A 16,543-nucleotide genomic window follows, 5' to 3' on the forward strand; every position below is an offset into this window, starting at 1 on the left:
AATCATGAGGGTTTTGGGGAGGCAAAATTTTGAGCAAAAACTTGCTTTTAAACCTCGAAAGGGAGGGCTGGAATAATGAAAACGTCCTGAAATCCCTGGCAAGCCGTTGCTGTAATGGCCCAGCGGGAGTCAAAAGAACAATAATGGTTTCATTCACATCAAATTGGGTTGAAGGACCTGCAGACCCCAGGGAGTATTAGAGGAGTGGTTTTTTTTCCCTTTTAACCCCTCCATTTATATTTTTTTCCCTCCTCTAACTAAACACCCTTCCCAAATTAAACAATCCAGATTTAAAACTGAAACAGATTCCCAAAGCTGGGGGGGGGGGGGGGGGAAATTATTTTATCCTTAGCTCATGCTAGAGGAATACATCCTTAAATTAGGGGAAAATGTGGAGTGTTTTGGTGAAATAAAAACGCATTTTTACGAAGCTCTAATGTTATTTCAATAAATTCCAACGTTTCCGAGAGCAGACCATCCTAAACGGGGAGTGGAGTCGATCCCACCGTGGATAAACGGGTTTTGAGTGAAGGGGTTGTGGTGGTCGGGGGATTTTTCCCAACACCAGCAAATGCGAGGTTAAAAATCCACTGGGGCGTGACCTCATCTGTGCCATGGGAGATGATGGCACAGGAACTCCTTCTGGAAAATTCCCAGAGAGGGGGGGTGGGAATTGCAGCTGCTGCGGCGGGGGCAGCTGTGGATTCTCCTGCCTGCTCCAGAACCAGGCTGGGGTTCAGATGAAAACCAGGAACTGTGTTTATTTGGCTGCCTGAAATCAGAAATATTCCCAAAATTAGAGATATTCCCAAGTGGAGAGTTTGGTCAGATGAAAACCAGGAACTCTGTTTATTTGGCTGCCCGAAATCAGAAATATTCCCAAAATTAGAGATATGTCCAAGTAAAGAGGTTGGTCAGATGAAAACCAGGAACTGTGTTTATTTGGCTGCCTGAAATCAGAAACATTCCCAAAATTAGAGATATTCCCAAGTGGAGAGTTTGGTCAGATAAAAACCAGGAACTGTGTTTATTTGGCTGCCTGAAATCAGAAATGTTCCCAAAATTAGAGATATTCCCAAGTGGAGAGTTTGGTCAGATAAAAACCAGGAACTGTGTTTATTTGGCTGCCTGAAATCAGAAACATTCCCAAAATTAGAGATATTCCCAAGTGGAGAGTTTGGTCAGATAAAAACCAGGAACTCTGTTTATTTGGCTGCCTGAAATCAGAAATATTCCCAAAATTAGAGATATTCCCAAGCAGAGAGTTTGGTCAGATGAAAACCAGGAACTCTGTTTATTTGGCTGCCTGAAATCAGAAATATTCCCAAAATTACAGATATTCCCAAGTGGAGAAAGCCACAAGGTGCCTTTTTGTGGGAAATCACCCTCTGGGATTCCTGGCGACCTACCTGGATGTTTCCTGCCTTGACCTGGCTGTGGATTCTCCTGGTTTTTGGCAAATTTGGGAGGCATCCATTGCTTTCCTTGGGAAATAAAGTACTTCTTTGCCCCAAGGGCAGGGAATCAACATCCCAGTTTTCCCTCTCCTCGTGGGCAGGGGCTGAAGGAGTTTGTGGTGCCCTTTCCTGCCCTCTGTGCTCCAAAATTTGGGGAGAATGGGAGAGGAAATCTCTGCTCACGCTGGCCTGACCCACCCACCTCTCCTTTTACCCAGGCTGGGATATTTCTGTTTTTCTGGAGGGGGAAACACTGCCTTTGGAATCTACTTTCGGCATAGGAATATTCAAACAAGGAGCTGAATTTTACATCAGAATCCTCCTTTTCACTCACTGCCTCAAAAAAAGGAATTAACCCAAGGTCACCTCATGGCTCACCGGGCAGAGCCTCTGAATTTCACCATTCTTCATCAAGTTTTGGTGTTGGCTTGGTTTGTTAATCCTGCTCCAATTTTTTCAGCTCTCAAAGTTTGTCCCTTTCCTCTCTTACTTGCAGTTTCTTCCCGGGTGTTGATGGAATTGGTGGGATTTACATTTAAACCCTGCGGGGTTAATTAAATTAAAATCCTGTGGGAATTAAATCAGATCCAGGGCAGGTGCACTGGGATGAAATTTTGGGCTCTGCAGATGCACAGGATGGCTCAGGTTGATGGGGAGGGTCAGGCTGGATTTTAGGAAAAGGTTCCAGTCAGGCTTTAAATTATAAAAGCTGTGATTTCCTTTCCATCTGACCCCAGAAGTAAAGGGAAAAGCAGGGGGAAAGGGAAAAAAACCCAAACTTTGAAGTTCATTTATCTGCTGTTCCACATCCTTGTGGTTTATTCCTTACAAGGAGATTGATGGACTTTTATTCCTCTTGGAATTACAAAGAAAATCAAAACTGGGCCACAGGGACCTGCCCCAGTCTGTGGAAAAAGGTCTCAAAACTGGGATGAATTTGGCTAAAAAGTGAAATAGAGACTCAGTGAAGTCTGTCCCCAAAGCTGCTTCTAATGTGCAGGAGTTCAAAAGCCAAGGAAAAATCTGATTTCCTGCAAAGTAAAGAAAGTTTTAGGATCAATTTATCTCAAATCCACACCTAAACAGACTCCACAGTTTCCACAAAAGCTCCAGGGCCAGACTCAGCACTGAGCTGCTGGGAAAGGCTTCAAATTTAGATACTAAAGAGGGGGGGGAAAAAAGGAAAATAAACAATTTCAAATGCATTTGCAGCTGTAGTGGGAGTCCTGGGGAAGAGGAGCTGAGCAGGAATTCAGAGGAACTGAGGAATTCCTGATCCCTTTCAATCTCTTCGGCTCTTACTGGGTGTTTTTATTTTGTGATTTTTTGCTGCAAAATTCTGGGGAGAAGGGGTAGGAAAAGTGGGGGTGGTTTGCCATCAGTCCCCTTCAAAAATCAGAATAAACTCTTTGAAATTCACTTTCTGGATCCTGAGCAGCCTTGGTTGGATCTTTGTCATCATTCCAGAAAGAAAATGAGGGAAGAGGGGGGTTTTTTGCCCATTTTTTGAAGATTGAATGTAAATAAGCACCTCAGATGGGAATTGCTGGAGTTTGGGAATCCCATGGGGATTATTTCACTTTGCTGCTGATAGAGAGGAGCTTTTCTGCAGGAACCATGAGCACAACTCTTTCAAAAGTCATTTTCACTGAGTTCTTTGAAGCAGTTCCTGTGCTTATCTCTAAATCTCCTCTGTTTTCCTTCTGATCTCCTCTTTAAAAAAATTAAAACTGCCTTGGTGTTTTGAAGAACTTAATTATTCTGAGCTGTAAGATGATGTAATAGCAAATATCATTTTTATCAGCAACAAAAATAGACAATCCCATTTATTTCCCCCCTTTTTCCCCCCCTCCACTCTGTTTCAATCCAAATCAGAGCCTGGCTGTGGGATAAAGTTAAATGGATTTTTTTTCACCCACTCACTCCCATCCCTGGCTGGTGTTTATTTATCAAAGTAAAATTTATTCCTGTTAATATTGCAATTTTAACTCAAATTTTAGTGCATTGCTGCAATGGCTTTTAATATTAGGATTAGAATCCTATCCCCTGCTGGTAATTTTAGCCCAAGAGTTCAGCAGTTTGCTCATCTCCCGTTGTCACAAATGCACTTTCTGAGCTGATAAGGGTTAATTTTTTATCTTACAGCACATTTTAAATGTGGCATCCCTGCCCATGGCTGGGAATGAGCTGGGACAGTGGGAGGTGCCCGTGGCAGGGTTGGGATGGGATGAGCTTGGAGTCATTTCCAACCCAAATAATTCTGGGATTCTGTGTCCCAAAATTAACTTTGTGTGACAAAAACCTCTGCATTTCAGGCTCTGTTGGCTCACCAACACCCCCAGATTTGCTGCTTCTTTTAAAGGCTGCCCACACAACAGGGGCAGGGGCAACATTTCCGAGTTAATTCCTCCTTGGCAGGGCTTTATCCTTCCCTCTGCTGAATATCCTGGCTCCTCGTGCTTGTTTTAAATAAAACGGGGCTGAAACAAAAGAGACACCAAGAAAATCTGGCAAGAATTCATCCCTGACACACAGACCCCGTGGCTTTGCAGTGCTGCTCGAGTTGAGATGGAATTTCTCCATCTTTGTGGACAAAAATTCCATTTTTTCCCCATTTTCCCTCCATTATTTCCACTCCTCAGGGGTGAAATGGGGCTGAAAGAAAAGAGACACCAAGAAAAGCTGGCAAGAATTAATTCTTGACACACAGACCCCGTGGCTTTGCAGTGCTGCTCGAGTAGAGATGGAATTTCTCCATCTTTGTGGACAAAAATTCCATTTTTTCCCCATTTTTTCCCATTTTCCCCCCATTGTCTCCACTCCTTGGGGGTGAAATGGGGCTGAAACAAAAGAGACACCAAGAAAAGCTGGCAAGAATTCATCCTTGACACACAGACCCCGTGGCTTTGCAGTGCTGCTCAGGTCACAATGGAATTTCTCCATCTTTGTGGACAAAAATTCCATTTTTTCCCCATTTTCCCCCATTTTTTTCCATTTTCCCTCCATTTTCTCCACTCCTTGGGGGTGAAATGGGGCTGAAAGAAAAGAGACACCAAGAAAAGCTGGCAAGAATTAATTCTTGACACACAGACCCCGTGGCTTTGCAGTGCTGCTCAGGTCACAATGGAATTTCTCCATCTTTGTGGACAAAAATTCCATTTTTCCCCTTTTTTTCCCATTTTCCCCCCATTGTCTGCACTCCTTGGGGGTGAAATGGGGCTGAAACAAAAGAGACACCAAGAAAAGCTGGCAAGAATTCATCCTTGACACACAGACCCCGTGGCCTTGCAGTGCTGCTCGAGTTGAGATGGAATTTCTCCATCTTTGTGGACAAAAATTCGATTTTTTCCCCCCATTTTTTTCCATTTTCCCTCCATTTTCTCCACTCCTTGGGGGTGAAATGGGGCTGAAACAAAAGAAACACCAAGAAAAGCTGGCAAGAATTAATTCTTGACACACAGACCCCGTGGCTTTGCAGTGATGCTCAGGTCACAATGCAATTTCTCCATCTTTGTGGAGAAAATTTCCATTTTTCCCCCATTTTCCCCCATTTTCTCCACTCCTGGGTGGTGTTGCCACTGTGTTTTTTCACTCAGATGTTTTGCCATCTGTGGGGCTGGCTGGAGAAAAGAGGCTTTGTCAGGAAACTCTCAGCACCACACACTTGAAAGGGAATAAATGAATTTAGGGATCTCTGTAAATCTGGAATTTTCCTCTTCTTTCTTCATTGGTTATTGTTTAGAATTCCTCTCAGGAGAGGTAATGGATTTGCTTAAATCTGCCCCGAGGAGTTGCTTCTTGTTGGATGCAATTATTCCATCTTAAAGGAAAAAAAAAAAACAAAAACCCAAAACCCAGAACAAAACAAAAGTGGAGCTAAAACCAGATTTTCCGTATTAATCACAAGAGATGGAGCAAATCTGAATTGGGAGCTGGGTTTTATTCATTAAAACTTTATTGTAACTTTATTTTCCCTAATAAAAACCAGGGCATTATTGATCACAGAACTGCAGTGTTTCCTAGCAATGATACAGGGAATTTCTCCTGGGTTAATAAATATATTCAAGATCTTTTCCCACCGACTCTTTAATTGTGATTAAAGCGGCAACAAAAGCTGAGTGAATATTTAATAATGGTGAATTTATTATATTAATAATAATATACCTCTGTATTATTTTAATAATAATATATGCTCTTTACCCTCATTCCTGAACGTTCCTGTGACAGGAAATCCGTCACCCAAAACCAGATTTGTCTTTTTGTTTGGATAAATTAAAGGAAATTGCTTAGGATTTGCATTCAGAAATGTATTTTTACTTGTGGTTTATTTATTTTTGTCTTTTTAATAGCACTTCTGAAGTCACGATGTATAATCTGAATTGTTTCAGAATATCTGTCGTGCTCAAAAATGGGCAAGACCTGGGTCTGTTTCTCATTTTCACCAGTACAAAACAAAACGGATAAGTACCAAAAACTGATAAGAAATGCCAAAACTGATAAGAAATATTGGAACTGGTGAGCTGTGTCCAAATCAGGGTAATGCTTTGGCCAAATTATGTTACTCCTTTTGTTTAAATTTTGGGAATTGACATATTTTGCTTTATTTTATAGGTTTGCATTATTTTATAGGTTTAACAACCCGGCTTTAATGTATGAAAATACATTCAATTTCTCCTCCTGAGGCAGTTTTTCTGTGGGAGCTGAGAGGAGTTTTAATTAGAAATAAGTCATTAATAACTCTTGTTATTATATTTGAATATGTATCAGTGCAGTATTCGACTATAAAATTTTATCAGTTGACAGAATAATCCTAACGCCAAATAGTTTTTCAGAGACTCAGGGATGTGTTTTTTAGGCACTTACACAGTTAAAATTCTTGGGGAAAATGGATTTTTGGTAGGTTTGGCATAGTAAGGTGAATCTGGACTATTACTAACTTCCGGGGTGGATAAGTTTTCCCCAGAAGAGCTGTTCCCCATGAAGATGTTAATTTTATAAACTTTCATTACGGTGTCTTATTTATTAATTTTTAAAAATTATTTAATTTATATTACATTAATTTCTATTTAATATTTAATTGTTTATTTTAGCTTGGATTAGCTTTGAAGCTGTTACCGGCCCAAGCCTTGCAGAGGTGTCACGGTTTGCTAAAGGCAAAACAAGCAAGATTTTAGTAACAATGATTGACTTTACAGTGACAAATCCCACTACCTGTGACTGGAAAACAAATTGTGAGCGTAATCCTGGATCTCCGAGCAATGGCAGTGATGGAAACACCTTGGAAAGCGCCGCCGCTAGATCGGATTCCCTTTGGTCTTTCCCCTTTCCACCAAAAGCATGGGTTAATTTGAATTTCATTGCTCTTTACCCGGAGGGAAATATCCAATAATTGGTGTTCTTGCCCCAGAGGAGGGGACAGGTGTTGTGTTTGGGTTTTTCCCCCCACACACGCACCCTGTGCTCATTAATTTGTGGTTTCACACGTCTTCGCCCGTCATCCCTGTCAGAAAAAAAGCAGCTGTGATTGATCACTGGGGGCAGGAGGGGGAAATATTCAGGAATGAGTTAGATAAGCATTTCAATGAGCAGTGTGCCCACAGAGCAGCCTCGGTTTTCCCTGGAGGAAGTGGAAATTGATGTTTTTAACCTCCTTTCTGAGCGCCTGCCCACCGCGGGTTCCGTGAGGGAAGCGACGCCTCCGAACCAGAGCGTTCGCTGAGGATTCTTGGATTTACTGAGGATTCTTGGGTTCACTGAGGGAAAAACTTCTCTGTCGGATGCTCTGCAGCAGCCCAGCAGGTGGGAGGGAAGAAACGGGCTACAGAAATACCTTTATTTCATCTGTGGTCTTTCTGTCTGACAGAACTTGCCGGGTGAGGCCTCCTGGGATGTGTCTGAGCAGCTCCGAGCGCGGCGCAGGGCCCACAGCCCAAATCCTGCATCTCCTTGCCTGCTTTCCTCACAGCTGGATGGCTCTGAGAGCCCAGATCCACAGGGAAACCCTTCCCCGGGGTGGAATTCCCAGAGAATTCCTGGCTGCCCCATCCCTGGAAGTGTCCAAGGCCGGGTTGGAGCAGCCTTGGAATGGTGGGAGATGTCGGGCTTGGAACTGGATGAGCTTTCAGGTCCTTTCAACCCAAACCTTTCTGAAAATCCATGGAATTTCCAAGTTCTCGGGTTCCTGGAGTGCATAAACCCCTTGTATATCCCCGGGAATGTGATCAGGTCTGGAGGAAAGCAGAAAATCAGGAGCAGAATTCTCTTCCCTCTGGGAAAAGTTCTCACCTCTAAGGACACGGTCCAGGGCCTTGCACTCCCCCATCCCTGACGCTCATGGAAGAACAGCTCCTGGTGTTCGGAACAAGCAGGTTTTCATCTAAAAAAAAAGGAAATGAGTCCATTTTTTAAGGCCCAGAGGAGATCTCTCTCTGGATTTGAGCTTTCCAGTGTGAAGGGGGAATTTTGAAAGCCTTGGGTGCAGGATTATGAGGGGAACATTGAGCTTCAGAGACATCAGGAAGGGTCTGGCCACGGTGCCAAGTGGGAAACAAGAAATGACAGGACTGAATTCCTTAGCAGGGGTTCCCAGTTATTGTTTCAGCCGGTAACAGGACTGTGGATGCTAAAACTGCGTTTAGGAGGGTTTTGTTTTCCCTCGCTGGCTGCACCAGCAGTGGAATTCACGCTCTGATGGCATTCCCGCATCCCCACGTCTGACAGAAGAGGTGGTAGCTGTTATTTCCCAGCCGAAACGCTGCTCGCGCTCTGGTTTCTGATGGAATGGGCAGTGCTGGTGGTGTTCAGCACCCCGGGAGCGGTCGCGGAGCAGAGCTGGGGGGTGAAGCCCGCAGGGCTGGTTTTCGGGGAATTGCTGCCCTGGGGGCTCTGAGCTGAAATCCCAGCCCGGGCCGCTCAGGTCCCTGGAGGCAGTTTTAGGATCAGATCCCCTCTCAGACCCCTGCTCTGAGAGCAGAGTGTCTGAAACCCCTCTGCTGAGTGGCGGGGGCGAGGAAATCCCACATTTCTGCAGGACAGCAGAGGGATGTGGCCTTTCCCCTAATAAAAATCAGTCGTGGTGCATCAGTTAAATGCTGCAACCCAAAAATGTAGCAATGCCGTGCTAAAATACCCTTAAATCTTTAATTGTACCTTCAATACTGTGGAGTTTTTGGTTTTTTGTTTTTTTTTTTGTTAGGGTTGGGATTAAATGTGTGAGACGGGATTTTTTGGTTTGGACTTAGATGTTTATTAGTTTTTATTAAGATTATAGTCTCACAAACTGTGAGTTTTATAGTATTTTATTTTAATAAATTTAATTGGAGTTGTATTTCTCTCTTTATAAGGTTTTTTAAGGATAAATTGCTTAATTACTAAATGATACTTAAATGATTTTTATTTCTAATTTAATAACTAGCTATTTGTGGCTTGCAATGCAGACTTTTTTATTCAATTACACAATATTATTTAAACTGAAGAAGAAGGTGAAGCAGAAGGATTAGCTTTTGTTTTGAAACTTTTATCTTGTTTTATATATATTACTTTTTTTTTAAAGCTTTTTCTCCTAAGTGATATTATACACTTTTATTTAAAAGACACACTCATAATTTTAGTTTAATTATTCAATTTTGGAAGCCTTTTCTACAGCTTTAGGTGAAATGCAGTGTCCTCTTGGGGATCGGTGTTTGTTAGTACAGAAACAAAATTCTCAGTATTGGGGTTCCAACAAAATACCGTGTATTTACCAGCTCAAGCAAGAGCAGACTGAATTTCTTAATAAAATGGTTTGGGTTGGAAGGGTCACCCCGTTCCAGGGCTGCCTCCGACGGTGCTGCTGAGAAGGTGCTTTTTGTGTTGGAAGGAATATATTTATTTTAGAGAGGGAATTCCAGCCTGGAGCGGCCAGCAGAGCTTTGCTTGCACGGTGTTCCTGTAAAAGAGGAGGGAATTCTGCTCAGGGAGCTCACATCAGTGATTTTCCCTGGAATGAGATGAGCTTCGAGGGCCCTTGCAACCCAGACCACTCTGTGAGTGCTGTAAATTGTGTAAATAATTTCCAGTATCGAAGTGACAGTACCTGTTAGTACAGTATCATCGTGTGGGGCTCAGCACAAGGCTTTGTAGGAAAGTGAGAGGTGAAAACAAGTTTTAAATTCTCCTGAACTTCATTTCAGTTCCTTTTCCTCCTTGCCCTAGTTCAGCTTTCGGGGAGGTTTCTTAAATAAACCACTAGATTCTTCAGGTATAAATATGAATATGAATAGGGTCAGGCAGTGCTCAGAAGAAGCACTTCTAAACCCAGAGGTGTCTCCTTATAAGCTGAATTTTCCAAAGCACAGATGGAAAGTGCATCAGGTGACTTTGTTCCATCAACTCGGACGCCTCCAGAGCGCCCCGGTTGTTGATTATTCCCTGCATCATCTGCTCTCTCCAAGAAGATAAACTGAAACCAGGGATCCTGTCCAATCTTCACTTTCCAGAAGTGGTTCTGACGCCCGTTGAAGGTTACGTTCCCTGTCAGGGAGAATTTGCCATAAATAAGGACCCAGGGCACACCATGATCACGGGTGCTCTTGGCAAATAACGCAAAACAATTTGCATTTCGGCTGAGGTGGCGTGTGGAGTTTGAATATTCCAGGTGAACTCACGATTTCACGTGCGGTGAATAAATCTAGCCCCACCCAAGCCTGCACTCTTCAAAGTCGTATTTTTTCACTCTTCCTAAATAGCTGGGCAGTCAAAAGGTCTAAGTTTTGGTGATGAACACGAGTGAGTTTTTGCCTAATTGTGCTGGTTTTAAAACTGGTCTCTGTCCCAGTGTTTTGGGGTTGGAGGTGCCCCGGTGCCTTTGGGCTCAAACACCTGGGTTTTAGCCCAATAAACCATGAAGAGTCATTTCAAGTTTCATTTTTCCAGTGTTAATTATTACAAATGTTGTTAATTATGATAAATCCCTCGTATCTGCAGATTAATATTGTTTCAAACAGGTGCAGTCACTTAGTATTAATGTGAGTTTAATGGGTGTTGCTCCCTGAATTGGCTGCTCTGAGGCTTAATTTGGAGAAAAGTGTGTAATGATGTTTAATAACTCGCTTTGCCAAAGAGCAGGACGTGCTTCCTTTCACCTGAAAGATTTGTTGAATGCATTTATTTTAATTTTTTCACATGGAATTATTTGTAGCACTCAGCACCAACACGTCGAGCCAGGAGTTTTTGCTGTTGAGTGATTTATTGTAATAGCTTGGTGGAATTAATACAGTGAGCAGCTGAGAGCTTTAGCACTAGAACTGGTGGTTTATTCTTGATGAAAAATTCAAAATTAAATTCCCTTCAGGCCAGAAGTTCCGCTTTGGGAGGCCTGGCCCCGTGGACAGACATTAAATGTAAATATAAATAATTAAATACAAAAATGAATGAATGTCACCTTCATTAAGAAATGATGAATTTCCCCATTTATTCCACTTAGTGCCCATCGAGCTCGTGATGAAATAATAATAGGGTGGGTTTTTGAGGGCTTTGTTTTGCTGGGTAATTTTTTATTGGGTAATGGTTAATATTTTTGATTCCTGGGTGGAATCTCACAGGTTGGCTGCAAAACCACCTCAGAGCTGTTCTGTGAAAGGCTGCAGGAAGGTCCAGTGGTGCCCAGGACCCTTCAGCATCCGTGGTTTTTCCTGGGGCAGAGGTGGATGGAAAACTCCTCAGGAGCATCCCCTAATTATGCTCATGACATTTCTGCACTCCTGTTTTCCATCTCCAGTGGTGACAGGACTAAAAACGTGCAGTGACACAAAACATTAAACCTGGTTTTGCTGGCTGTGCTGGGTTGGACCAGTGGAAGCTGTGTTGCCCCTCAGCATTCGTTGGAATATCACGGGGTGGGAGCCTATTCCTGGCAAATCCCCCTGACCCAGGGCACGGTTTGAGTTTGAATTTTCAGTCTGGGGGGGAAACTGGTTCTGGATCTTGTTCTGGGAGGTTGTACCTGAGTTTCCACATCAGTGCAGGCCTGTGGGATCAGAGGGGAGCTCTGATGGTCAACCCCTGCCATAGTCTGGTGGCACCCAGACACGCCTCCCCACAATTCCTATTTGCAGCCATCCCAAAACCCTGCTCTGCTACGGATGGAATTCCCTCATGGCTGCTGCAGTATTTCTTTCCTGTTACTTAGATTAAACCCTTTTTAAGTGTTTTTTTCCCCCAAATTTCAATGTTCAGCCATTCTTTTTCTCACACCTTTGAGTCCCTCTAGGCCAGAGCAGCTTTCTGCAAGGGGGGCTGGTTGTTCCCTGTGAATTCCCAGAGTTTTCCAGCCTCACCTCACAGAGCACCAGTCCCTGTCTCACACAGCTTCTGGGATGTTTCCTTGGGCTGCTCAGTCACTTCCTCAGGTGTGGTGGTTTTTCCAGCGTTGTCACCATCTGTCCCAAAGCCACTGCTGCAGTGGAAGGATCTCTTGGGCATCTCCCCCAGTTAAACAGCCAGGGTTAAACCTTCCTGCCACGCCCATCCTTGAGCCCTCTGCGGGTCTTTCTAATGCCACCGTGCACCGAGTTTATTCCTGTTGGCATCAGGATAAATCTGCTGTCTGTCCTCCGTGTTCTCTCCTGTCCTCGGCCCTCGTCTCCTGAGGAAAAAAAAAATTTCTCAAGGTGGTAGAAGATTTCAAGGGGTTTGGAAATCCCCCTCAGCTGTGACAAAAAGCAGGGATCCTCTTGTTAAAGGCCAAGTCATTTAGTGGCCAGTGGGTGTTTGGGATCGTAGAATCACAGAGTGGTTTGGGAAGGGACCAAAACTCATCCAGTTCCAACCCCGACACCTCCCACCGTCCCAGGTGCTCCAAGCCTCATCCAACCTGGCCTTGGACACTGCCAGGGATCCAGGGGCAGCCACAGCTTCTCTGGGAATTCCAGCCCAGCCCCTCCCCACCCTCTTGGGGAACAATTCCTTCCCAATATCCCATCTATCCCTGCCCTCTGGCAGTGAGCAGCCATTCCCTGGATCCTGTCCCTCCATCCCTTGTCCCAGGTCCCTCTCCAGCTCTCCTGGAGCCCCTTTAGGCTCTGGAAGGGCCTCTGAGGTCTCCGTGGAGCCTTCTCTTCTCCAGGGGAACACCCCCAGCTCTCCCAGCCTTTATCCCAGTTCTCCCAGTTGCTGGAATTGCTGGAATTCCAGGGTCGTCACACAGATGCTCACAGAGGACTTCTCACCACCACGAGTTTGCTCCTTCCCTCCACAGTTTGGTGGCCTCTTCCAGGCTTGCTCTGGAAGTTCTCTCTCCCTGAAGGTTCAGTTTTTGAGCCAGGTTATCAATTCCAAAAAGCCCCTGGATGTTTGTTCTGCAGATACCCTACAGACCTTCCTGGAATGAAAATCTTTGTCTTCTTTTCCAAACAAACCCTTTGGGTATGAAAACATTTGGAAAAATTGATCTTGTGAGCGTTTTCCGGCTCAGCTGATCTCCCTGAAGAGAGAAAGTTTTGCTGGGCTGATAAGAACCAGGCACTTGTACCTGGCCAGAGCCTTGAATTCCCGAGGGGGGGAGACAGGAAACCCTCCAAGGGTCAGCACTGACCATCCATGAAGCTTCCACTGGCATTTTTCCCAAGAGCAGCCACAGCACCTGGTCCTATGTAGGTTAATCCCATCAAAGGAACGACTCACTCTGATTTGCAGACTAGAAAATATTTCAGGATTATTCGGAGCAGAAATACAAATAAAGGCCAGGACCTCACAGCAGCTGAGCCTTTTGTCTGAGGTCATGCTCTGTGGAGCCAGGGAACAAAGGAACCCTGACCACGTTGGCTTTGGTTCCAGGCAAGGAGGGATGATGTAAACGTGTTCATAAACCAGTGGTGAGCCAGGATGGGTGGGAGAATCTTCCTTTTCTCTCTTTTTCTCTCTCCAGGTCACTCAGATGAGCCGTCCAGATCTGATTTTGTTCCTCATGAAGTATCTGATGGCCTTGGTGGTTGGGATCCCCTCGGTGTTCTGGGTTGGAAGCAAGAAGACCTGTTTTGAGTGGGCCAGCTTCTTCCACGGGCGCAGGAAAAAGGAGTGAGCACAGATATTTTACAGATAAACCCTTCCCTTGCTGTCCTGGGAGAGAGCTCGGGTTGGGTTTTCATGGAGACAAAGGCAGGAATGGATGGAAAAGTCACTATCCAGAATGGAGCCAGGAAGGACAAAACAGGCAACAGCTCAAAAATTTCCTTATTTCTCCCTAAATATTCTTTGTTCCCAGAATCAAATCTAAATTTGTCTGTCTTCAGAATGTTTTAAACAAGAATTAAGTGTCAAATAAACACTGCAACTACTTACTGAGAGGTGGAGTGGAAACGTTTTATTTATAAATGTGCATCTAGCCAGCTGAATCAGAGCTTTAAACTGAAATTAAATCCGGGTTCCTCTCACCGTGGTTGCAGTTGAAAGCAGTTGTCTCTGCTTTTAATCTTCCTTACGCATTGGTGCTGAAGAGCATCTTGATAAAGTGACAACGAGAATTTCGTGGAGCTTCAGTAAGGTTGAAATTAATTTAGATTAAGGTTGGCATCGATTTAGAGACAATCTGTGTGATTTTTGTGGTAGCCGTGGGTAGGTACTTTCCTAATAAATATTCTCCTTTAAGGTGTTTTAAAACAGATCCTCAAAGACAGAAGGCTTTCGGTGACTCCTGCCTGACTTTTGGTCCATCCTTAAGGATTCAGCTGGGCTAAAATAACCACGTAGGGGGCTAAAATTACCACATAGGGAGGCGCTTCCAAATCGGGCAAACAGGGGCATTATAATGCAAATAATGCTCCTGTTCGCCAAGCCCTGCTGCTTGTTGTGTTTGCAGAACAGCCGCGGTGCTGTGATCACTTTCACACCGCGCTAATTAACGTTAATTGCTCCGACTTGTCCCGCTCAGAGTTGTCAACGAGAGCCGCCAAGTGCTGCAAGAGCCGGACTTCGCCCAGTCGCTGCTGCGGGACCCCAACACCCCCATCATCCGAAAGTCCAGGGGCACTTCCACGCAGGGCACCTCCACCCACGCCTCGTCCACGCAGCTGGCCGTGATGGATGATCAGAGGAGCAAGGCCGGCAGCGTCCACAGCAAAGTCAGCAGCTACCACGGCAGCCTGCACCGCTCGCGGGACGGACGGTACGGGCGTCCTCCAAAAATCCGGGGCTTTGGGTGGGAAGGGAGCTTAAAGATCATCTCGTTCCACCTCCCTGGGACACCTTGCACTCTCCCGGGTTGCTCCGAGCCCTGTCCAGCCTGTCCTCAAACAATTCCAGATGTGGGGAGTCCGCAGCCTCTCTGGGCAAATCTTGTGCAGAAGATTGGACAGGCCCCTTCCAGCCAGACACGCGGCCATAGTTCTGCTAAAACTGGATGTTCTGGTGCCTCTCCTCCCCCTGTTAGTGTCTGGACTGGGAAGAGAAAAATGCCGTGATACTTTCAGAGTGTGTGCTGGTCTTGGTGAATTAATTACCCAGCAGGGCTGTGTCCAGTGCTGGTTTTCCTGCACGGGAGCGATCTGTGTTCCAGCACATCTGTGTGTGGAAACAGACCTGCCCCAAGGTCAGCTCAGCACTTTCCTGGCTGCTTTTGTCTGTGTCAGCCGATTTTGTGTCTGTCAATACTCCTGGCCCTGCCGAAGTAAACAAGGGCACAGGTTCCCCGCTCTGGGTTGAGGTGGAGCTAAGGTTTCCAGGGTAATTAATCATCGAGCCTTTCACTCCCCTAATTGTCAATACCAGACAGCGCTGGAGTAAAAACAGAGCGAGACCCATTGTGCGAGGAGCTGAAACGCTTTGCCCGGGGCTGTGGGAGCCGAGTGCCTGAGCTGAGCGGGGAGCGCCTTTCCTCGCCAGAGCTCTCTATTTACATTCTTCCGGCAGCGCGCTGATGATCGCCCTGTGTTTCCCTAAATTAGGTACACTCCCTGCAGCTACAGGGGCGTGGAGGAACGACTACCTCACGGCAGCATGTCACGACTGACCGACCACTCCAGGCACAGCAGCTGCCACCGGCTGAACGAGCAGTCGCGGCACAGCAGCGTCAGGGACCTCAGCAGCAACCCAATGACACACATCACGCACGGCACCAGCATGAACCGCGTCATCGAGGAGGATGGCACCAGTGCCTGACGGGCAGCGGGGGCTCGGAGTGCTGGCAGGGCTCGCGGTGCCTTCCTCAGCGAGGTGACGCGCTCGGAACCATCCTCAGCCTCTCGGCAGGCGCTGAATTTGGGCGTCGGGAAGCCGGGTCGGCTTCTCTGCGTGGAAGCCGACGTTGTGGGACTTGCCTCGGAGCTGTCTTGAATCAATGAGTAAAAAGCCGGTTGTCTGCTCTGAACCTCTCCGTAGGTAATTATTTATTTGATAACTGTTCCTCATCAGGCACGACTGCTGAATTTCTTATTCTCTGTGGAAAACAATCTCCCCCTTCCTTCCCTCCCCCTCCCCGTGTCCCTCCTTCCGTGGGCTCTGCGTGTCGGGAGGCACCGGCCCCGAAATCCCGGTGTCAGGGTCGTGCTGGGAGTTGTTCTGATGAGACTTGAGGGAACTCTTGATGGTTGAAGGAATCCCTCCGTGCACCTCCCTCCAGGGGACACGTCCGTGCCAGCTGGCAGCGTTTGGTGACACTGGAAACGCCACAGGAACGAGCTCTGTGGAGAAGGAAACTCCTCTGAGGATCACCAGCTCTTCCCAGAGCTGTCCAGGCTCAGTTGTCCACAGGGTGGGGGGAAGAGAGAGACAGGGAAGAGCGATTTTTTTATAACTTGTACTGTCCTTGCTTTTTTACAAAAGACTATTTAAATTTTCTACTCGTTTACAATTTCTGTAGGAAGAGATGGGTTTTAAAAGCAGTTATCTAGATAATATTCAGCCATTTATTTTTTAGAGTCATGTACAAAAGCTGAGATTGCCTGTTCCTGATCTATTTAAACAAAAAGAAGATTATCATAGGAAAGCTGAATTTGTCGCCCAAGCAGGAATGTAGAGCCCGTTCTTTCAGCCAGAGCTGAGCCTGTGTACAACCCCCAGCAGCTGGGTGAAGAAGGCTGAGGCCAGCGGGACCAGAGGAGTTTATTCAAGGA

The 16,543-nt window shown here is 45.7% G+C and overlaps 1 protein-coding gene across 1 annotated transcript in view; it reads left to right on the forward strand.

The window, feature by feature from the left end:
* The window catches only part of FZD3 (frizzled class receptor 3), a 40,703-nt gene extending 25,024 nt beyond the window's left edge, over nucleotides 1-15,679 (forward strand). The window contains exons 4-6 of the mRNA XM_068183134.1: nucleotides 13,363-13,511; nucleotides 14,365-14,598; nucleotides 15,377-15,679. Of these exons, the coding sequence (XP_068039235.1) occupies nucleotides 13,363-13,511; nucleotides 14,365-14,598; nucleotides 15,377-15,590 (597 nt within the window). The 3' untranslated portion in view covers nucleotides 15,591-15,679. The remainder of the gene's footprint in view (nucleotides 1-13,362; nucleotides 13,512-14,364; nucleotides 14,599-15,376) is intronic.
* The last annotated feature ends 864 nt before the right edge of the window (nucleotides 15,680-16,543 follow it).

Source organism: Anomalospiza imberbis, chromosome 3 (assembly GCF_031753505.1).
Source record: "Anomalospiza imberbis isolate Cuckoo-Finch-1a 21T00152 chromosome 3, ASM3175350v1, whole genome shotgun sequence".
Lineage (NCBI taxonomy): Eukaryota > Metazoa > Chordata > Aves > Passeriformes > Viduidae > Anomalospiza > Anomalospiza imberbis.